A 23112-nucleotide genomic window follows, 5' to 3' on the forward strand; every position below is an offset into this window, starting at 1 on the left:
TGGAAACAACCTAAGTGCCCATCAACAAATGAATGGCTAGAAAAGCTCTGGTATATTCACACACTGCAATACTATGCTGCACTGAAAAACAAGGAACTCATGCAGTATTATTAAAAATGGGTGACCCTGGAGGACATTATGCTGAGTGAAGTATCTCAATCACAAAAGGACAAATACTGTATGGTGCCACTGTTGTAAAACAGGACTGACATCAGGGTTGGGGGGAGACTGAGAAAGATGGGTTCAATAATGTATACTACTACTACTACTACTTCATTGAAACAGATGAGGGAGAAAACTGGTTAAAAGGGATATGTGATTAGGTATTTTTGTCATGACAGGAGTCCAGACTGAAGGCTGCATAGTGGAGTGGACCTGGGGGAGGATTTGTAAAACAATGAAAGAATTTTTCTTTTACTTTTCCAAGAGGGTAGTATACTAGGGGGGAGGGTTGGCAGGGGAGAAAAGTGCAACAATGAATGAAGGAAACCCAAAGTCTCTGTAAATTTTCATTGAAATTAATAATAAATTTAAAAACACACACACATGCACACAAAAGAATCAATGTCTTTGAATTGTGGTGTTGGAGAAGAGCACTGAATATTCCAAGTACTGTCAGAGAACAAATAGAAATGTCTTGTAACCAGAGGCAAGGATGGTGAACCTTCGTCTCACATACTCTGGGCTTGTTGTTATGGGAGGCTTTTCCTTGGAGAGGGACATGATGTTTGGCAAGGTGGAGGGTCAAAGACAGGAAGACCCTCAATGAGATGGTTTGATAGGACTGGGACAGCGGCCTCAAGTGTGTTTGGGATGATAAAGATGGCGCAGGATAGGACAAGGTCTAGATCTGTTGTTCATAGGGTCATTACATGTCATATTCAACGCCTAACAACAGCAACAACAACAACATGTTAATGAAGCAAGATGTATCTTGAGTCAATCTCTTTTGGAGCATGTTGTGGTGTTGTGTGCCATTGAGCTAGAACTGACTCACAGCTGACCCTCCAGTAGTTTTTCTTCTCCAGCCTCCCCTCCCTGGCAATTTTCCCTCAAAATGGGGAAAATGCACCTTTCCTGGAGATACTGCAATATCAGGTCGATGCATGGAGTGGATGGGGCAAACTCCTATTCCATCTCCTAGTTCCAAAAATCCTTTTAATATATTGTCCTTGGATAGAGCATGTATCAGATATTAAACTGATAAGAACAGATTCCAGCAGTTTTACAAAGGCTGTAATCTGCCTAGGAGGAGGTTGACCCTCCAGCTGGTAGATTTGAACCACCTGTCTTTGGGATGGCAGCACAACTACTATCCACTAGGCCACCAGGGCACCCTGATACAGAAGTCACAGACAAGATCAAATGGGTGAGCTGGGATTGAAGACACTTCAGTACCACCAGACGAGAATGGTGAGAGAGCACATTCTTTGGACCTAGGTCCCTGCTCTGGGGACCTCCTTGCTAGGGTAAAGCTAAGACCTTGGAGATCTCCAAGGAACACTAGGCCAGAGACACTGATTAATGACAAGGACCTTCCTCTAGAGCCAAAAGAGGTAGAAAATCTTCCCCTGGCGCCAGCACCCTGAATGCGGACTTCCAGTTCTTTCCATTGTGAAACCATATATGTATGAGTGGTAAAGCCATCCGCTTATGGTATTCTTGTTACAGAGGCACGAGAGAACCATCACAGGGTGGGATGCACTTTATTCCCTTTCCCTTTGGGTGACATACCTTTTCAGATACTTGGCAACGATCTTAAGTGCATGCACGGCCCAAATGTCACTGATTGGGTTGCTGCCCTGGTATGCTGGCCGGGCTAGAGGGTTGGAAGGGCAGGGGCTTCGCAGGTGGTAGGGGAGGGCGGTGTAGGATTCCAGGGCGTGGCTAACAAGAGATTCAAAACACACAGAATGAAAATGTTAGCTTCTGGTGTAACCACTGTGGAAGGTGGTATGGCGCTTTCTCAAAAAGTTGCAAATAGAGATACCATTTGACCCAGCAATTCCACTACTGGGAATACACCCCAAAGAAACCATAACTGCCACCCAAGCAGATATATGCACACCCATGTTTACTGTGGCTTTGTTCACAATAGCAAGGAGTTGGAAACAACCTAAGTGCCCATCAACAAACGAGTGGCTAGAGAAGCTGTGGTATATTTACACAATGCAATACTACACTGCATTGAAAAACAAGGAACTCGTGCAGTATTATTCAAAATGGGTGACCCTGGAGGAAATTATGCTGAGTGAAGTGTCTTAGTCACAAACGGACAAATACCGCATGGTGCCACTGTTGTAAAGCAGGACTGACATCGGGGTTGGGGGGAGACTGAGAAAGATGGGTTCAATAATGTATGCTGCATTGCCCATCATTCTCTCACAGAGTGACTGGTGGTCTCAAACCGGGTGCCTTTGGGATTGCAACATAGATTCTTAGCACTAGGCCACCAGGTGGATTTGAACCACCAGAGAGGAACCACTTTTAAGTTAGCAGCTCAATTTCTCACAAACTGGACTACACCACCAGAACTTGCTCACTATTAACTAGACTCCTGCTAACTCATGTTTCATTGATAGTGCAGTGGCTAAGAACTAGATTCAGGGATGAGTAACTCTGGCACCAGACCTCCCTATTTCTAGTCTACGAATGTTTATGGAAGGCTCTTAGCAACAAAATACTACCTATTAAATATAAATTTAAAAACAAAGCCCCATATATGACTAATTTTATAAAATAAAATGAATGAGAATGATAGTATGAAACACAATGTGAATAAAGAGTAGTGTGAACACAATGTATATGAACTTTGTAAGCAGACCAATATAAAACAAGAATTGGAATCAGGGCCTACCAGAGTACATCAAAGCCACTGTTAGCCACCACCCTGTCAGGCATGTGGAGGGTGTGCAGAGGGTCAACCAGTCCCAGCGTGGGCTTGATGGCTCGAGAAGCAATGCCTGAAACATGAGATTTTCAGTAGAGGCTTAAGGCATAAGCACTGTTTTTTAAATTAAATACCTTCTGTAATTATCCTAAGAAAAACTTTTAAAATACAAGATAAGATTAATTTTCATGGAGGGAGGAATAAGAGGTAGGAAGAAGCAGTAGAAAAATATGGAGCAGACATGCTGGAGCTGGCTACTGGGTCCAAATGCCAACCATATGCATCTCCTTCCATCTCTGAACTGAGTAATTTCACTGGCTGTGATGGAAGTATTTGTACTACAGGAATCAGCAAACAGTACAGACCAGGGCTTTAAAAAAATAAATTTTAGAGAGCTTGATCTTTGCTCTACAATTTATTTTATGCCTTTTGGCAAGTTTACTCAACCTTCTTGCGCTCCTAATTTATAAGATTAGAGTATAATAACAGAGTCTTCATGTTCACAGAGACATTATGAGGATCAAATGAGATAATAATATGTGAAAGTCTTAAAAATTATAAGGTCGAATTTGATTATTGGCCACTGTTCATTTTCTCTTTAATAATGTAAAAAAATAAATTAACTATTAAAAGAGAAATTACGATAAATGCACAGTTGATGTCAGTGTTCTTTGTTATTTGCAGAGGCCTAGACGAAAACTATCAAGCCAGAGTCCAGGAGAGGGACATTTCAGCCACATTAGCTAAGTATAAATGAGGGAAAGAAAAGAAAAAGGAAAAAAGGGAACTGCGATGGCAGAAAGTGGAATGTTGTTAGCTGGGCACTGGGCTGGAAGGGAACATGGGGGAATTTCTGGGGGCATAACATGGTTTCACAGCTTGATTTTCGTTGTGGTAACATGAGTAATTAGAATTAGCATGAGCAGGTACCTCTCAAAGGTCATCAAACTGAACTCATAAAATAGGTGTATTTTATTGAATAAGAAATATATCTTAGTAAAGTTTATTTCAAGCATAAAAAGTGCTTGTACACAATGACTACTGGAGGCAGAGAAAAAAAGGTCTATTAAGGCTGATGGAATTTCCCTATGATTTTCACAGATGATCCTCAAACAGTTCATTTGAACAATTCGTATTTTAACATGTATAGGCACACTTCATTTAACTGAAATTGTTTTATTGTACTTCACAGACAGTGCATATTTTACAAATTGAAGGTTTGTGGCAACTTTGCTTTGAGCAAATCTATTGGTGCTGTTTTTTTTTCTCCCAACGGCATATGCTAACTTTGTGTCATAGTCGAGAAATTCTCCCAGTATTTCAAACTTATCCAAAATAGTATTGTGCACCCAGGAGACCACTGCTTACTGCTTATCACTTTTACATGCAATGGGAAATCAAAATATCAGTGTAGTCTGCTTTATTGTGATAATTGCTTAAGTGCAATGGTCTGCAAACAAATGGCACTATCTCTGATGTATGCTTATACTGGGGGAAAGAAAGAAAATGTAGAAATGTGCTCACTCTTAATCTCATAACACCCTGGTTTTTAAGCAGAAGGATTAAATAATAGGGCATGGAAAGATAGAAGATTAAAACAAATAAAACAATGCACACCCATGTTTATTGTGGCTTTGTTCACAATAGCAAGGAGTTGGAAACAACCTAAGTGCCCATCAACAAAGGAATGGATAGAGAAGCTGCGGTATATTCACACAATGGAATACTACGCTGCATTGAAAACAAGGAACTCATGCAGTATTATTCAAAATGGGTGACTCTGGAGGACATTATGCTGAGTGAAGTATCTCAGTCACAAAAGGACAAATACTGCATGGTGCTACTGTTGTAAAACAGGACTGACCTTGGGGTTGGGGAGAGACTGAGAAAGATGAGTTCAATAATGTATACTGCACTGAAACAGATGAGGGAGAAAACTGTTTAAAAGGGATATGTGATTAGGTATTTTTTGTCATGACAGGAGTCTAGAGCGAAGGCTACATGGTGGAAGTGGACCTGGGGGAGGGTTTGTAAAACAATGAAAGAATTTTTCTTTTACTTTTCCAAGATGGTAGTGCACTAGGGGGGAGGGTTGGGAAGGGAGAAAAGTGCAACAATGAATGAATGGAAATCCAAAGTCTGTAAATTTCTACTGAAACGAAGAATAAATTTAAATTTAAAAAACCCAAGTAAAACAGAAACAACTTTGGCAAAATTCTTACCAGTTTTCACTTTCAAGTGTTCATAGTCAAAAATGGCAACTCCGGTAGTTTCACTCCCCGTTCCTGAGGTAGTTGGGACTTGAAAACAATAATGTTAATTATAAAAAAACCATCTAAATAAAGGTAGAGGAGTCCCTGGATGGTACAAAAGGTTAAACCTTTAGCTACTGGATAAAACAGTGTCAGCTGTACCCCACCCCTGGCACCTCGGAAGACAGGCCTGGCAACCGGCTCCCGGAAGGTCATAGCCTGTGTGGAGCCCGCAGTGCTGCTCTGCACACAAGGGGGCGCCATTATTCAGAATCGGCTTGATGGCAGTTAAGGGCAACAGCGCTGTCATTCAATGTTAAATGCAAACTCAAAGCCCTGTGTGCTGTCAAAAAGGAATCCACCCAAAGCCGGCCCTCTTGAGGGTCTTCACAGGCTGTAAATGGCACAGGAGGAAGCTGCCCATCCTTCTCCGGGGGGATTCAAACGGCATGCACAGCTACTTAACTCTGTGTTAGGACGGGGACAGGCACCCTGATGAGGGTGACTGGCTAACAGAGAGGCGCTGTGGCTGTGCTCCGCCGGCTCTAAAAGACATCTTTATTCCTTTTTGGCAGCGAGCACAGTAACGCTCGGCCTTGGCGGGGCTCGTGGTTTTGTAGCGCCATCAAGTTTCTGAACTTTACTAATCGCTCCTCTGTGTGGCACTGACACAATTTCACTGGAGGGTTCTATTTGCAGGACGTCAATTAGGCTGCTCCCCGCTGACTCCCAATTCACGTCAGCCTTCAGCTACCCAAAAAGGCCTTTCCCAGACAGCAAGAGCTGAGGCGCTTTCCCCAGTTACCCTAACTGTATGCCTTAGCTAAAAAACTCTAAAAGTAGGAATAAGCCTTGTGTCATAAAGATGAGAGACAATTCGAAGACCACCCCCAAGAACCTCCCCCCCCCAAATGGAATCGCACGCCATCCTGATTAGGATTTGCATGTCTGGGCCCCTGACAGCCTCTGAGCAGATGTCCCCCAGACCAGGGCGTCCACGCTGGCCACATGTCTCATGAACAACACAAAGCCTGGGGTCAGCTGAAGAACAATCATCTGGAAGAAAAGGTTGGGTCAACACCAGGAAAATAACAGCAAATGTCCCCTTTGAACTCTGTAGGGGCTGGCAAAATGGGACAGAAGAGAGAGGCATTTGGAGGAATATAATAGGGAGATGGTGACACTCCATCCCCCACCCTACATGTGAATTCATTGCTCCCATCTGCAAACTTTCCTACCATTGAACTAAATTGTCTCTATCTGTGCAGTAATGAAGAGCGAGATTTTAAAAACCAACAGTTAGATCTTGTTTTGGCTTCCAAATAAGGCATTGCACTGGCGGGGGGGAATCTGAAAGCTTTAGAAACATAAATCCTAAAATTATTAGTTTACTTCTCTAATAAGGTCTTTGGCAACTGTGAAAATCAAACAAACAAGTCTTTACCTGCAATCAGAGGCTTAAGAGGCACAGCCACGGGTTTCCCCTTCCCAATGGGGGCGTTGACATAGTCTAAAAACTGGGAGTCTGGGCTGGAGGAGTACAGATTAGCAGCTTTGCAGGTGTCAATGGTGGAGCCGCCACCCACGGCCACAAAGGCATCGAAAGCTCCTTTCTTGGCAAATTCAATAGCTTCCATGAAACTTGAAGAAGGTTCAAAACAAAACAACGGAATGGTATATTTTCCAGTAATAAATTACCATGTCAATAAAGCCTGGGACATGTTTTTAAACAATAGGGACCCTGCTCCTTTATATTTTCAAGAAACACAACAAAAAATAGAAACACAGCACAAGAATACCTTGTATCTGTTGGCTCCACCCTCACATTATCATAGACTTTGAAGTTTATGCCATTCTTGACAAGGGAATTCATAACTACTTGTACAGGAGGGAGCTGGGAGAGATTCTTGTCTGTCATTAAGCAAACATTCTTAGCGCCCATGTTTTGTAGGTCCTATGATAAAAACACAACTCATCAGTTAGGTTTCATTGTATTAGAATGGTAATAGACAAACACAACACTATCCATTTCTAAAAAGTCAACAATTCAACTGTTGATTAGCATATTTTTAAGAGAAATTAGCAATATTTATAGCAATAGACTGTAGAACTCTCAAATACTTGCCATGCCCACTTCCTTTGTAACTCCTGCTCCATATCTAATATTTGAAACAGCCATCTGAAAAATAAGATTTGGGTTTTGAGTGCAGCAGAGAGTAGGCCCCTCAGTTTCTGAAATCCTCAGAGGATTCCCCATTGTCTAGAGAATACTCCTTAATATCACCTTCCACATCATCCTTGACTTGGCCTCACATCACCACCTTAAAAAAAAAGAACAAAAACCCCCAAAAGAAACTAAGCTGGGCTCCCGGCATATTGGAATTATATGTATTTCTCTTTCTCCTGATACAACATATACCCTTAAGTGTTCCTTCAGCTTTAAATACCTGCCTCCTCTCACCTCCACACTTAAATTCCCTAGCAAATTTCTACCCATTTTTACTTTTCAACTTAAATGGTCTCTTGACCTCTTTAACGTACTTTTGTCCCTTTTTTCACCAATATAATTATCCATTCACCCTATACGCTTGCATCCATCCATCCATCCATCCACTTTGCATTTACTCCCCATCAATTTTGTATCCATTTATTTATCCATCTATTCACCTTTGTATCTGTTTATCCTTTAATTCATCCATTTATCTCTCATTCACCCATTCTTGTACCTATCCATCCACCTTTCTATGCAACAATTGACCCAATGTATCCAGCAACCCACCTTGCATCCACCCAGTGTAATTGTGTGTCAGTTATGTTTCAGAGATTGTGCTACCTGCTTGGCTCTGGTAATATAACTCTAAACCAGATACCTAATAAGGTTTACAGCTGAGAGAAGAGCTTTAAAAATGATGGATGGGCCACTTTTGATTAACTCCATACTTTATTTGATCCATATTATGCTTAAATGTCTTTTTTAAAAATTGGCTGGTTTTTTTTACATTCTTTATTAAGCTAAATTATTATTTGGTTTAAAAACACTTAAGGGGATATTCTTGGTTTCAGATTTAAAGATTATCTCAGAATAGGTGGCCAGGAAATCCAGCTTCATGAAGGCTCTCTGCGTGCCAAGGCCTACAGGCACCCTCCATGTGCCCTCCCTCCTGCCAAGATGCCCAAGAAGAAAGTCAGTTTGGCCAAAGGCGTGATGAAGGAGGAGCCCAGGAGGGCTCCGCTAGGATGGCTTACCTAGGGCTGTCAGCTAAGCCTCCTGCAAAAGTGGAAATGAAGCCCAAAAAAGGCAGTAGGAAAGGAGGAGGTCTGACAAAAAAAGTGCAAACAGAAGAGAAAAGGGAACAAAAGGAAAACAGACTGAAGTGGCTAACCAAGAAACTAAAGAAGATTTACCTGCAGGAAAGGGAGAAACTAAAAATGAAGAGTCCAGCCTCTGATGAAGCAGGAGAGAAAGAAGCCAAGTCTCATTAGTTTTTGTCTACCGTGTCTTATCGGAAGTTCCTGTGTCTCCCTTCCTTTTTTTAAATACAATATTTTAAACTGGATTAATTACAAAGTTTGTATACATTGTTTTATACACTGGATCTTTCCCACTCTACCGAGCCCTCCCTTCAGCCATCAAACTGTGTAACCCTATAAATAACGCCACTCCCACCTCCCCCCCAACCCATTCTCACCTCTCTGCTCCCACCCCCTTGGATCCTCATACATGTTCTACAATAATGGTTTTATACAATATTTGTCCTTAGGGGACTGAGTTAGTTCATTTAGCAAAATGCTCTCCAGTCCCTCCCAAGTTAGATAGTGATTCACAAACTCATTGCTCCTGCATGCTGTATAGTATTCCGTCATGTGAATGTACCATTAATTTCTCAATCCATTAGATTGTGGTTGGACCATGTTCTTGTGAAGGTGAATAATGCTGCTAGGAACATTGGTGTACAAGTCTCCGTTTGTGACTCAGTTCTCATTTTCACAGAGTATGTTCCAAGCACTTGAATAGCTAAATCATATGGAATTTCTATGTTCAGCTTTCTGAGGAAACACCAAACTGTCTTCTAGAAAACACCATTTTACAATCCCACCAACAGTGTATAAGAGTTCCTATTTCAAGGGAGCTCTGGTGGCCTAGTGGCAAGAAGCTGCACTGCAATCACAGAGTTATGCAGTTTGAATCCACCAGATACTCTGCTGGAGAAGGTGGGGCAATACCCTCCTGTACTAGTCAGATCTGATTTGATGGTACACACACAAAAAAATAATAAAATTTAAAAAGAGAGTTCCTATCTTACCACATCTCCTCCAACATTTATTACTTGCTGTCCTGTTCAACTTTGCCACTGCTACTGGAGTGAGATGTTATTTCATTGTGGTTTTGATTTGCATCTCATTTAAATTGACTAATATTTTTTTAAAAAAATCCAATGTGATCATCTGAATTTCTATTTTTCTGGAATAATATGGCAGCACTGGGCTTGCATTTTAATGGTGTGGTGTCAGCAGTAGATATACAAGGTCATGTGGAACTGAGAGGAGGCTACACATGTTAGCTGGGGACAGGGCCCTTAGTGAATTCTGCATGGTCCTCATTCCGGCTGTTCAAACTATTAGTAACTGTCAGCTGGCCAGTGATACTTCAATTTAGGATTCTTACACAACAAGCAAGCAACGACTCAAGCAAATAATTACATTACTTCTTTCAGTGTGATAAAAATCCCACACAATTAATTGTCCCTTTACTACTGCTTCAGTAGCGTACTCTCACCTCTTGTGGTACCATTTTAATTACAAAATGAAGGAAGATTTAATGTTTAACATGAGGTGAGAATTAATCATATTTTAATAATACAGAAGATAGTATTCTAGACATTATTAATTTTGATTAAAAAAGGCTGATGGGTTAAATGATTGAATTATTGTTGTTGTGTATTGTAGAATTAGAGCCGACTCATAGATGACCCTCCAGTGGGTTTTCAGAAGCAGTTAATTGCACAGGAGGAAATTGCCCGTCCTTCTCCTATGGAGCAACTGGTGGCCTCGAACCGTGTGCCTTCGTGATTGCAGTGCAGATTATTGACACTAGGTCACCAGATTATATTATCTCGATTAATAAAATTAAAAATGAAATAACAAAGCATTAACAAAATTCTCTAGTTATTCTCAGGTCATTTTAAAAAAAAAAAAAGGTGATTAAATCTACCTCAAAGGCATAATCTGTTGTTTTCCCAGAGGATGAAAATCCAGGAGCTAGAGAGAGAAAAAACTTTTATCAGAGTAGGCCTTAAAAATAAGACAAAAACTTGCTATTTGATAGTAGATTTTATTTCAGCAGTGAGCATAAGAATGTCCCTTATAGTCTCCCTCAAAATAGAATTATTTTTTGCTTCATTGTTACACATTAAATTAAAATGGAAATCTAAATATTACAGATAAAAATATAATGCAAACTTGGTGATAATTTTGTAAAAATAAAGCTATTTAACATACATTATTTACTGTAAAATTAACATATAGTTCTGAAGGCATAATGTGTAAAAAGTATCCTCAAGGGTCTACACAATTTATTCAAGGTTTGTTGTCATTACTTAAATCTCAGTACTGAAACTGCTCTCTCACTGTGGTGGGGTAGAAGTGACAGAGAGCTGACCCTCCATCAGGTTTACAAAGCGGTAAATCTTATAGAAGGAGCTTGTCCGTCTTTCTACAGAGGAGCTGCGATGGAGTACAGCCACCTTAGTTAGCTGCCTGGCTCCCCATGGACACCACCACAAAGGTGCCCTCCAGTAATGAAACATAAAAATCAAACCCATGTCATCACTAAAAATTCAAACAGGATTGCTATAGAGTACAGTCATTAATAAATTTATTAATTACAGTTCTGCTTATACTTATTATCAAAATCAACCTTACTGCCACTGAATCAATTCTGATTCACAGTGATCACAGTGACTGATTTCTGAGGCTGTAAATCTTGATGGGAGGAAAATCCCTCATATTCTCCGCTAAGCAGCTGGATTTGAACCACTGATTTTTTTGGTTAGCACTACAACACATAGCAGATATAGTATGAGGGTTCAATAGTAACTGTGATAAATATAAAATTTTTTTTAACAGAGGTAAATTATCACAATGAAATATGTATGCCAACAAAGAAATTAGTTTTCTTTGTGTCATTTAATAAAGAAATATAGAAATTGATATTTCTTTGCTAATTACCCAGTTTTTAAATTTTTTTTATTTTAATTAAAGTTTACAGAGACTTAGGGTTTCCAGTCATTGTTGCACTTTTCTCCCTACCCACCTCTTCCCCCCAATTCACTCTTCTCTTTGAAAAGTAAAAGAAAAACTCTTTCATTGCTATGCAATCCCTCCCACCAAAGGCCACTCTACTGTACAGCCTTCATTCTGGACTCCTGTTATAACAATAACACCCAATCATATATCCCTTTTAAACAGATCTCTCCCTCATCTCTTTCAACGCAGTATACATCATTCCTTTCTTCCTTCTCTGTCTTCCCTCAACCCCGATGTCAGTCCCATTTTACAACAGTGGCCCTATGTGATATTTGTCCTTTTGAGATTGAGATATTTCAGTTAGCATAATGTCCTCCAGGGTCATCCATTTTACATACTATTTCATGAGTTCCTTGTTTTTTAATGCTGCAGAGTATTCCATTGTGTGAACATACCAGAGCTTCTCTAGACATTCGTTTTTTGATGGGCACTTGGGTTGTTTCCAGCTCTTTGCTATTGTGAATAAAGCTGCAATAAACATGGGTGTGCATATATCTGCTTGGGTGGTGGTTATGGTTTCTTTAGGGTAAATTCCCAGTAGTGGAATTGCTGGGTCAAATGGTATTTCTATTTGCAACTTTTTGAGAAAGTGCCATACCACCTTCCACAGTGGTTGCACCATTTTACACTCCCACCAACAGTGAGTAAGGGTTCCAGTTTCTCCGTAACTTTGCCAGCATTTGATGTTTGCTGTTGTTAAATTTTGCTATTCTTACTGGGGTGAGATGCTATCTCATAGTTGTTTTGAAGTATCAAGTTTTTAATTATGGTGAAAATGATTCTTGTTAATTAGAAAAACCTAATTAATTAATTTGTGATCTAATAAAATAAGAGACTCAATTACTTAATTTGTTCCTTGCTTTGATCTGCTTATTTCACATCAGCCATGGTCACACAATAAGCACTCACTGACAATTTTCTTGAACAAGTTTGAAATACTAAGAGACCACAACTAGAAAACAATCTAACTTTGGCTTCCTGAGACAAAGGCAACTTTAATGAACAACAGCTTCAAAGAGAGAAATTATTTATTCCTGGTGTTAAAGTTTAGGAGAGAAATTAACTGGATCCTAAATTAACATATTTATTACACCAAATGTGAAACCCTTGATCTTTTATATTCATGATATTGTTCAGTAATTCATCTTTCTTACTTTGGGCATATTTTCAGGAAGAACCTGTCCTTTGAGAAAGACTCATACTGAGAAAGGTAGAAGGCCAGCAAAAGAGAGGAAGACCCTCAACGAGCTGGATTGACACAGTGCTCTTGAGCATAACCGAGGTCATAGGGATCACCTAGGATGTGGCAAGGTTAAGATGTGTTACTCAGAGGGTTGCTGTGGGTCATAGTTGACTTGATAGCATCAAACAACAAAAGACTTCTCTTCATGGATGATACCCTTGATGTCATCCACAACTCATCTACAATCATTGGTGTTTAATGCTTCAAATCTCTTCTTTCAATGATGTTTAAATTCAGGTGGGATAGGCTCAAGACTATACTTTGGTTCTCGTGGACTTGTTTTCATTTCCTTCAGCCTCAATTTGAACTTGCACACGAGTAATTGATGATGTGTTCCACAGAGAGCATCTGGCCTGGTTTTGACTATTGGCATTGAGCTTCTCCAATGATTCCTTCCAAAGATGTGGTCAGTCTGGCTCCTGTGCAGTCTATCAGGTGAGATCCACATGGAAAGTCACTGATTGTGGGTTTTTAAAAGAACGTATTTGTGATGGATAAGTCACTGAATGTATTAAATTCAGTCATCCTATTTCCATCTTCATTTCTATCACCAAGCCCATACTTTCCAACTACCATTCCTTCTTCATGGTTTCCAACTTTTGACTTGATGGTACCTAACAATAACAATAATAATAATAACAATAACAATAACAATAACAAACATGACATAGGGAACTCTGGTGACTTAGTGGGTATGGAGTTGTGCTGCCAAACCCAAAGGCATCCACCAGCTTCTCCAGGGGAGAAGGATGGGCAATATCCTCCAATGTCATGTTGCTTTACAGGCTCTGAAAACCCACTGGAGGGTCAGCTATGAGTTAATTCTAATTAAATAGCAATGAGTTGAGTTTGAATTTTTATTATGAAATGATTCTTTGTTAAAACCTACCAAGTACTGGAAAAAAACCCAGTTGATAACAAAGATTCTGCTTATGTCCAGGAGGGCCTTAGAGGCAGATAATGTTTCTATTGTTGTTAGGGGTTGATGAGTCAAGTATGATTCATAGTGACTCTATAACAACAGACCTGAACCCTGTCCTATCCTGTGGCACCCTCATCATCTCTGATGCACTTGAGCCCACTGCTGCAGTCATTGTGTCAATCCACCTGGTTGAGGGCCTTCCTCTGTTTCCCCAGCCCTCCACCACTCCAAGCATGATGTCCCTCTCCAAAGAATAGCCTCTCCTAGCAACATGCCCAAAGCAGGTGAGAGGTAGCATTGTCATCTTTGCCTGCAAGGAGCACTCTAGCTGCACCTTCTCCAAGACATATCCATTTGTTCTTTTGCAAGTCCATGGGATAGTCAATACTATTCTCCAACACCACAGCACAAAGGCATTAATCTTTCTTTTGTCATTCATATTTATTATCCAGCTCTCAGATGCATAGCAATTGATTAGAAAATCATTGGCCTAAATCTAGTGCACCTTAGTCTTCAAACTGATAGCATTGCTTATCAGTTATTTGGAGAAGTCCTTGACTGCAGACTTCCCCAGTGCAATATGTCTTCTTGTCTCCTGACCAGGGTAAGATGAAGTCATTGACATTTTCAACTCCACTACCAGTTCCTTGCAGTGATGAAGGATGATCAGGAAGTCCCAGCCTTGTCTTGAAGGTGAGCTGCTCCACTAGTGACACACACTCAGGAAGCTTCTTTCTCTTCTACCCTCAGGAGCCTCCCTTCCGGGATTCAGCGTTGGCTCCTGTCAGAAAAGGCACTTTTCCCAGTCCTCACCTCTTTGTTTATGTTTGGCTTTTGCTTTTGTGTCAGTCATTCATCTACTGTTCTGTGGACAACAATGGGCTTCCTGCTGCTCTGTTGACACTGGTATTTGAACATGATCAAAGAAATTGATGGGAACGGAATTTTTTGGTCATTACTTTTAATTACTAAGAAATGAATGTTATTTTAAAAATTGATATCAGGGAGCTCTGGTGGCCTAGTGTCAAGAAGTTGCACTGCAACCCCAGAGATATGTGGTTCGGATCCACCAGATGCTCTGCTGGAAAAGGAGGGACAATCTCCTCCTATACCAGTCAGATCTTATTTGATGGTACAAACACACAAAATAATAAAATTTAAGAAAAAATTGATACTAACAAGTTCTGTTTCCCTAGGAACCACCACGTTCTTCAGCCTCTTCCTTTTTTGAGATGTATTAGACCCTTCCAAAGTCTTCATCTTGACTAATTCTTTTTGAGACATTCTGATAATTTTAAAATCTTATCTGAGCCATCATTTCAACTTTGACAAATAATTCTATTTATGATTTTTTTTTAAAAAAGACTAAAATGACACACTTTAATCAAACTCTTAGCCAGTAACACACATAGAGTGGGCACAGTGTAGTTAAAATGAGGTATTACCAATTTCACAGGGAAAGATAAACACTTACATCAATCTTTCCCTTATATGCTTTGATTTTCTTGCTTTATACATTGCTTAGATGCATTATAAATGCAGTTACAGAACACAAATTTGTGGCTAGTTTAAAACCACAAAATTCATTACCTTGAGAGTAAGTATGAGAATGAGTTGGGCACTGGCATCTAAAGGGAAAAGAGAAAACAAAAATGTAAAGTGAGACTGAGAAAGCTAAAAGTTATAAAGTCTTTAAGTAACTCTGTTGCAATTTAGCCCTGGTGTACAAGTTGCAGTACAGTGGTCACTTGTGGTTGCTGTGAGGCTGAATACTGTCACACTGATGTGTGTCAAATGCGCTAATGGCTGGTTACCCAATGCGGACAGAGAGTGGGGTGGAGCTCCCCAATTAAAACAAGCTTGGAAGGAGGAGTGGCATCCACTTCTGTAATAGCTTGCCTCTGGAAACCCTATGGACCTGGAGAGAGGATGAGAGATACCCAAGCATTGAGGACTCTCCTTCATAGGGTCGCTATGAGTCGCCACTGGCTCAGGACAGGGCAGGGTTCAGAGATGTCGTACATAGGGTCACTATGAGTTGCAGGTGACTCAACAGTACATAACAACAACAACAACATGATAGGAATAATTATACCCAATTATATATAAATATATTATTAGATATTGTAGATATATAAATATACTTTGTATAAATTTATAGCAATATATAAAAGATAGAAATATATCCTAATTAATCTAATCTAATCTATAAAAATATATAATTATTGGGTTTTTTGTACTATTGAGTTGGGACAATGCATAGCTGACCCTCCCGCAAGTTTGCAAAGACAGTAAATCCTGTGAGAGGAGACTACCCTTTTTGCTCCCGGGCAATGCTAGTGGATTAGAGTCATTTGCCTTTGGGTTGACAGAACAACTCTTTACCACTAAACCATTAGAGCTCCCAAATAATAATTATACATGGTTGTTGTTATTGTTGTTATGTACTGTTGAGTCACCTGCAACTCATAGTGACCCTATGTATGACATCTCTGAACCCTGCCCTGTCCTGAGCCAGTCTCACTGACTGACTCTCCTACCTCCATTACCCCAGTTACTGTGTCAATTCATCTTTTCCAGTGTCGTCTTCTCCTGCGCTGTCCCTCCACCCTTCTGAGCATGATGTCCTTCTCTAAGGACTGGTCTCGCCTGGCCATGTGCCCAAAGTATGTGAAACGGAGCTTCAAAATCCTAGCCTCCAAGGAGAGACTTGGTTTCACTCTCTCCAAGACAGAACTATTTGTTTTCTTGGTGGTCCATATATGTTCAAGACTCTTCCTCAGCAACACAACTCATAGGCATTGATTCTTCTTTAGTCATACTTAGTCATTGTCCAGCTCTCTGATGCGTAGCAAGTAATTGTGAAGAACATGCCTGGATCAAGCATACCTTAGTCTCTAGACTGACATCATTGCTTCTCAGTATATGATATTTATATATAATACTGTACAGTATATTGCTGTTGTTATTGTTGTTAAGTGCTGTCGAATCGTAGGCAACTCATAGTGACCCTATGAATGAAAGTTCTCGACACTTGTGTGTGTGACTTTCATCCTCTCTCCAGGTTCATAGCATTTCCCGAGGCAAGCTATTTACAGAAGTGGAAGCCACTCCTGCTTCCAATCTTGTTTTAATTGGGAGCTCCACCAAACACTGTCCACCATGGGTAACCATTATCACACTTGACACATCAGTGTCACAGTGTTCAGCTTCACAGCAACCACAAGTTACCTCTGTTTGGCAAGTGGACACATCAGGGATATACGGAAAAACTATGAACCTGGAGAAAGGATGAAAGTCACTCAAATGTCGAGGACTTTTGTTCATAAGGTCTCTATGAGTCGCCTACAACTTGACGACACTTAACACACAGAGAGACCAGTTGGCCTGTGGACCTAAAGTGATGCTACCAAACCAAAGGTGGGTTACTCTTATTCACGGCCCTCAGGCCTGTTCTTAATTGGTGTTTTTTTTGTCAAACATTCTTCTAGGTCATATAGCCCTGGTGTACACAGTATATACAATAGAAAAAAAATAGTAATCAGAACCAGACAAAAAGTTGATCTCAGTCTTTCCAGATGCCTGGTGGCACACCCAATTTACTCTGGATTACTGGAACCCTGGCAAAAAGTTGGCATTTGAACTCACCCCGCTGCACTGCAAAACAAGGACCTGCAGATATGCCTGAGCCTAGATGACAGCCACAAAGGCCCTGTAGCTCCCAATCTGGCCTGTAGTGCGGGGAGGGGGAGAGAACAGAAGGGGGCGCTGCCAGGAGTCAGAATCTACTCCATGGTAATGAGGGCAGTCTTTCCAGCATTGTGGGATCATGAATTTGCTCAAATGTCTGAGAGGAAATAAATGCTCTGGGAATAGAGCAAGTTTAAGATTAGGGTCACTGGTCTCAACAAGTCCTGCTTCTTAATTGGTTAGGTGTACAAGCCCAAATACACCCAAGTCCCTCCCCTCCCCAGCTCTGATCCTGTCCTCCAGTGCTGAGCACTTGCTTTTCCCACTGTCTTTAAGGTGCTTTTCTTCAATGATGCCATGGTTCCATCCTCCAGGGGAGCCTCACATGGCCTTCAGCCCTCTCTGAACCCCTTCCATCTCTATCCTGCCTGCACAACCTCCTGCCTCCCAGGTAGTTGATGCCATTTTTACTGCTCACCGTCCTGCTTGGATTTCACTAACACCCATAAAGTTCTCTCTACAGTCTATTCCTTCAACTCCTTCCCTGTTTACTTCTCTGGAGGAACATTCACATCTGCTTCCCATATCCCATACCCTGGTCTCTCCTGTTTCACAAACAGTCCCTTGTCTGGCTCTCTTTCCCTTCTCACTCCTGGTCTGAGGGTAGGATGAGGGCATTGTGTTCCTACTTATTCCTTTTGGGACTTTGTTAGAATTTTCAGTAGATACTGTGTACATAAAACACTCCCTCATCAGACTTGGAATTGAGACACTGGAAAGAGGATGGAAAGAGGTGAGCTCACTGGAGTCATTCCATGCAGTTGCCCATGGTGCTGTCCCCATAGACTTCCTCTTATTTCAGACCCTGCAGGGATGCTTTTTATCAGCCTTAGTCAGAGATTAAGATGTGATAAATGCAGTTGTAAATTAAAAGAATATTTCTTAGATTATGTGAATGCTGTTGTTGTTATGTGCCGTTGAGTTGCTTGTGACTCATAGCTACACTAAGTACAACAGCCATGAACCCTGCTCTATCCTGAGCCAACCTTATTGTCTCTGACACACCTACCTCATTACCAGTCACTGAATCAATCCATCTCATTGAGGGTCTTCCTCTCTTGTGCTGTCTCTCCACCCTCCCAAGCATGATGTCCCTCTCCAAGGATTGGTCCCTTCTTGCAGCATGTCCAAAGTATGTCAGATGGAGCCTCAGAATCCTTGCCTCCAAGGATCATCCTGGTCTCACCCTCTCTAGGATGAACCTGTTTGTTCTCTTAGCAGTCCATGGTATATTCAATACCCTTCTCTAGCTCTGCAGTTCAAAGGCATCAATTCTCCTTCTATCATCCCAAGTCATTGTCCAGATTGCTTTTTTAAAAAAAATTTATTATTTCATAGATCTGACTGATACAGGAGAAGATTGCCCCCCTCCTTTTCCATCAGAGCATCTGGTGGATTGAACCACACACCTTTGGGATTGCAGTGCAGTTTCTTGCCAGTTGGCCACCAGAGCTCCTGTCCAGCTTTCTTATGCATAGCAATTGTGAAGACCATGTCCTGGGTCAGGCACATCTTAGTCTCCAGACTGACATCGTTGCTCTTTAGTACTCTGGAGAGGTCACTGACAGCATATTCTCCTAATGCAATTTGTCTTTTGATTTCCTGGCTGCTGGTACCAAGAGTGTTGATTGTGGAGCCAAGCTAACTGAAGCTGTCAGCATCAAAATTGGTTTGTGGAATCTTTCTACATAGAAATATAACAGTATTAGCTATATTATTAGTAAGTGAAGTCAAGGTTTTTTCAAAAAAGTTATTTCTAAAACCCAAAAACGGATTGCCATTGAGTCAGAAGCTACTCAGGGCTGATCCTTATTTGAGTTTCTGAGGCTAAAACTCACATGGGAGAGGACTGCTCCTTTTTCTCCCACAGGGTCACTGGTGGATCCAAACCACCAAAGAAACATGGCCTTTGGGTTACCAGCACAGCTTCCTACAGACTAGGCTACCAGGGCTCCCAAAGGGATGTGGCCTCACCATAAGGCCCAGGCTGAAGTGCAGTAGCAGCTCACAGGTACATTTTCAGTAATGATCAGCACCAAAGTTTTGACTGGTCAGTTTCCTGGGCTGGTTCACACCTCCTTAAGTTACTTAGTGGTGTCCCTGCTCCTGGGAGGTCACCATACCAATACTGGACTGACTGGACACACGCTGGGCAGAGTGCACCACAGCCCAGAACTGGAGCTGTACTATAGCCCGGCCTCTGAGCAGCTGAGATGACAGACACATGCCATTGTACAGTCAAGTTCATGTTAACACTAAAAACCTCATTGTCCCCAAAGGACTCATACCTGACTCTCCAGTGGCTTTCAGAGTCTGCTAATCACTCAGAAGATGGCACATCTTCCTCCTGTAAAGCAGTTGCATCACTTTTGGGTTACCAGCACAACTCCCTAGTCTACACCACCAGGGCTCCCTATGTTAAGGATTGTTATATGCCATCGGGTCACCGGTGACTCTTAGTGACACTGCACAATAGCTCTGAACTCTTTCCTATCCTGAACCAATCTCATTGTCTCCAACACATTTATCTCTCTTACCCCAGTCACTGTGTCAATCCATCTCATCCAGGATCTTCCTGTCCTGCTCTGTCCCTGTATCTTTCTAAGCATGATGTCCTTTTCCAAGGACAAGTCCCTTCTGGCAACATGCCCAAAGTATGTCAGTTGTTGCTGTTGTTGTTGTTGTTGTGTGCTGTCGAGTCATTTGTAACTCATAGCGACCCTGTGTACAACAGCCCTAAACCCTGCTCTATCCTGTGCCAATCACATTGCCTCTGACACATCCATCCCAATTACCCCAGTCACTGAATCAATCCACCTCATAGAGGGTCTTCCCCTCCTGCGCTGTCCCTCCACCCTCCCAAGCATGGTATCCTTCTCCAAGGACCAGTCTCTCCTCACAACATGTCCAAAGTATGTTAGACAAAGTCCCAGAAAACTTGCTTCCAAGGAGTAGCCTGGTTTAACCCTCTCTAGGATGAATCTGTTTGTTTTCTTGGCAGTCCATGGTACATTCAATACTCCTCTCCAGCACCACAGCTCAAAGGCATCAATTCTCCTTCTATCCTCCCTAGTCAGTGTCCAACTCTCTGATGCCTAACAAGTGATTGCAAAAACCATGGCCTGTATCAGGTGCACCTTAGTCTCCAGAGAGACACCATTGCTCTTGAGTACTTTAGAGAGGTCCCTAACTGCAGACTTTCCCACCGCAATAGGTTTTTTGATTTCCTGGCTGCTGGTGCCAAGAGTGTTGACCGTGGAGCCGAGCAAACTGAAGCTGTGAACAATCTCAATCTCTTCGCCATCCATCCTGATGCTACCGATTGGTCCAGTGGTGACAATCTTTGTCTTCTTGACATTGAGCCTCAGTCCATACTAAAGGCTGCAGTCCTTCACCCTCTGCAGTAAGTGCATGAGGTCCTCCTCAGTTTCAGCGAGCTGTCAGGTCATGGGTCGGACAAGGGGAGATTAATTCTGAAGGCATTTGGTAGAAGTGAAGGGGTATCCTGGTGGAGGGTGGAGCTGGGAAATAAGTGGGTCAAGGCACTGGGCTAAGGGCAGGGACTACACTGTAACTAATGGTTAACTCCTCAATGAGGGATTTATCTTTCACTGCTCCACAAATTGCTTGTCTGTCAGATATTCCTAAACATTCAGATTAAGACAGATTAGGAAGAAGGATTGGCCATCCACTTCTGAAATAGCAGGCCTCTGAAAACCCTATGTACAACATGTACAAGTATGTCAGTTAGAGCTTAAAATCCTTACATCCAAGGAGCAACTTTTTTCACCCTTTCTAGGACAGACCGCTTTGTTCTCTCGGCCACTCAATATTTTTCTCCAGCACAACTCAAAGGCATAATTTCTTCTTCTTTCATTCTTAGTCATTATCCAGCTCTCTGATGCATAAGAATTAATTGAGAAGACCATCACCTAGATCAGGCACACCTTAGTCTCTAGACTGACACCATTGCTCTTTAGTACTCTGGAGAAGTCCCTGACAGCAGACTTACCCAGTGCAATTCATCTTTTTGATCTCCTGACTGCTGGTGCCAAGAGTATTGATTGGGGGACCAAGTAAATGGAAATTGTTAACAATCTCAATCTCTTCATCTATCATACTGCTGTCAATTGGCCCAGTGGTGAGAATCTCTTCTTGATGTTGAGCTTCAATCCATATTGAAGACTGCAGTCCTTGACCTTTTGCAGAAAGCGCTTCAGGTCCTCCTCAGTTTCCAGCAAGTGAGGTTGTTGATGAGTCTTCCTCCAGTCCTGATGCCACATTCCTCCTTGTTCAGCATCCTGAATGTTTCACATACAGATTTAAAAGGTGTGGAGAAAGGATGAATCCCTAATACACTCCTTTCCTTATACAATATTGTACTTAAAATACCAAAAGAACTTACAGAATCAGTGACTGCAACAAATTGGAAGCCACTGAAACAAAAGAATGAGCATATCCTTTGTGTAGATGAAACCATGTCATTTGAAGGGTCCTTGTAAAGCAGTTAGATAATTATGACAGTTTTGACAAGAGCAGAAAGTTCAAAACATAAATTCACATAGAATTTTAGCCTTGTAAGTTGTTGTTGTTAAGTACTGTCAAGTCGTAGATGACTCATTGCGACCCTATGATGAAAGACTTTCATTGTTTCTCAAAGTTCATAGAGTTTCTGGAGGCAAGCTATTTTGGAAGTGGACACCACTCCTGCTCCCAAGCTTGTTTTATTAGGGGAGCTCCACCATGGGTAACCATTATCGCATTTGACACATCAGTGTCACAGTGTTTAGCATCACAGCAACCACAAGAAACCTCTGTACAGTAAATGGACAGACCAGTGCTATTCCACTTAGAAGAATGTTTGAACAAAAACAATTAAAACCAGGCCTGAGGGCCACAGAGTAAAATCACCCACCTTTGGCTTGGTAGCATCACTTTCTGTCCACTAGGCCAAGAGAGCTCTCTCGTTGTTGTTAAGTGCCCTAGAGTCGTAGACGACTCGTAGTGACCTTATGAATGAAAGACCTGAACACTTGTATAACTTTCATCGTTTCTCCAAGTTAGGCTAATGAAAAAGTCATTTGCTGTTATAACCAGAGTAATGTTTTTATAAAAATAATAAATTGCTGCCGAAACATTGCACACAAATTTTGCAGGCATCATTTTGTTGTTACAACAGCCAACAGCGTCACAGGGCGCCTCCTGCAATCCCTGTCCGGCTTCTCCAAGCCCCTAGTGACGCCATTGGGCCTGGATGACCTTTGTGATCTCAAAAATTCCAAGATCTATGAAAAAAGACATCTGGGGTGTAACTGATGCATGAGACCCTGCTGCCATCTAGTGGTCACCCTGAGAACAGTCCGTGGATAAAAGTTTACAGCCGATTCACAACTTGCTCTATTAGTGCAGAGGGACCGAAGGCAACCAGTGACAAAACGCATGTCCCTTGGAGTCTACTTTGAAGGCTTTTCCCTGCTTTATGTCTTCCAATGGCAAGAAAAGAGGGACATAGTGCATTCAAATGCAAAATTGTCCAACACAAATGCCCCTTCCCCTCTCTTTTCCTCAAGCACAGAGGCTACCCCAGCTCACCATTTCTGCTCCTTCTTAGCAGAAGTTTGTTCTCCATCTGTCTTCCCTTCTCAGGGCCTCCATCTGCCCTGTGTTTCTTAGTTCTTCCTCTCAACTGAACGCTTCTGACATTTAGCCTCACACTCTCCGCACACCCCTCCAGCTCACCGTTTCCCTG

At 41.6% G+C, this 23112-nt stretch overlaps 1 protein-coding gene across 1 annotated transcript in view; it reads right to left on the minus strand.

Annotated features, from left to right (window-relative positions):
* ADHFE1 (alcohol dehydrogenase, iron containing, 1) overlaps nt 1-23112 on the minus strand; it is a 59502-nt gene that overhangs the window by 25745 nt on the left and 10645 nt on the right. Inside the window, exons 2-9 of the mRNA XM_006880427.1 lie at nt 15204-15241; nt 10355-10401; nt 7268-7321; nt 6942-7096; nt 6587-6783; nt 5113-5190; nt 2858-2963; nt 1735-1887 (exon numbers count right to left, since the gene is read on the minus strand). Coding sequence (XP_006880489.1) covers nt 1735-1887; nt 2858-2963; nt 5113-5190; nt 6587-6783; nt 6942-7096; nt 7268-7321 — 743 coding nt within the window. The 5' untranslated portion in view covers nt 10355-10401; nt 15204-15241. The remainder of the gene's footprint in view (nt 1-1734; nt 1888-2857; nt 2964-5112; nt 5191-6586; nt 6784-6941; nt 7097-7267; nt 7322-10354; nt 10402-15203; nt 15242-23112) is intronic.

The sequence above is a fragment of the Elephantulus edwardii genome, unplaced genomic scaffold (genome assembly GCF_000299155.1).
Source record: "Elephantulus edwardii isolate Elephantulus edwardi_28Jun2011 unplaced genomic scaffold, EleEdw1.0 scaffold00008, whole genome shotgun sequence".
In the NCBI taxonomy this organism is placed as follows: domain Eukaryota; kingdom Metazoa; phylum Chordata; class Mammalia; order Macroscelidea; family Macroscelididae; genus Elephantulus; species Elephantulus edwardii.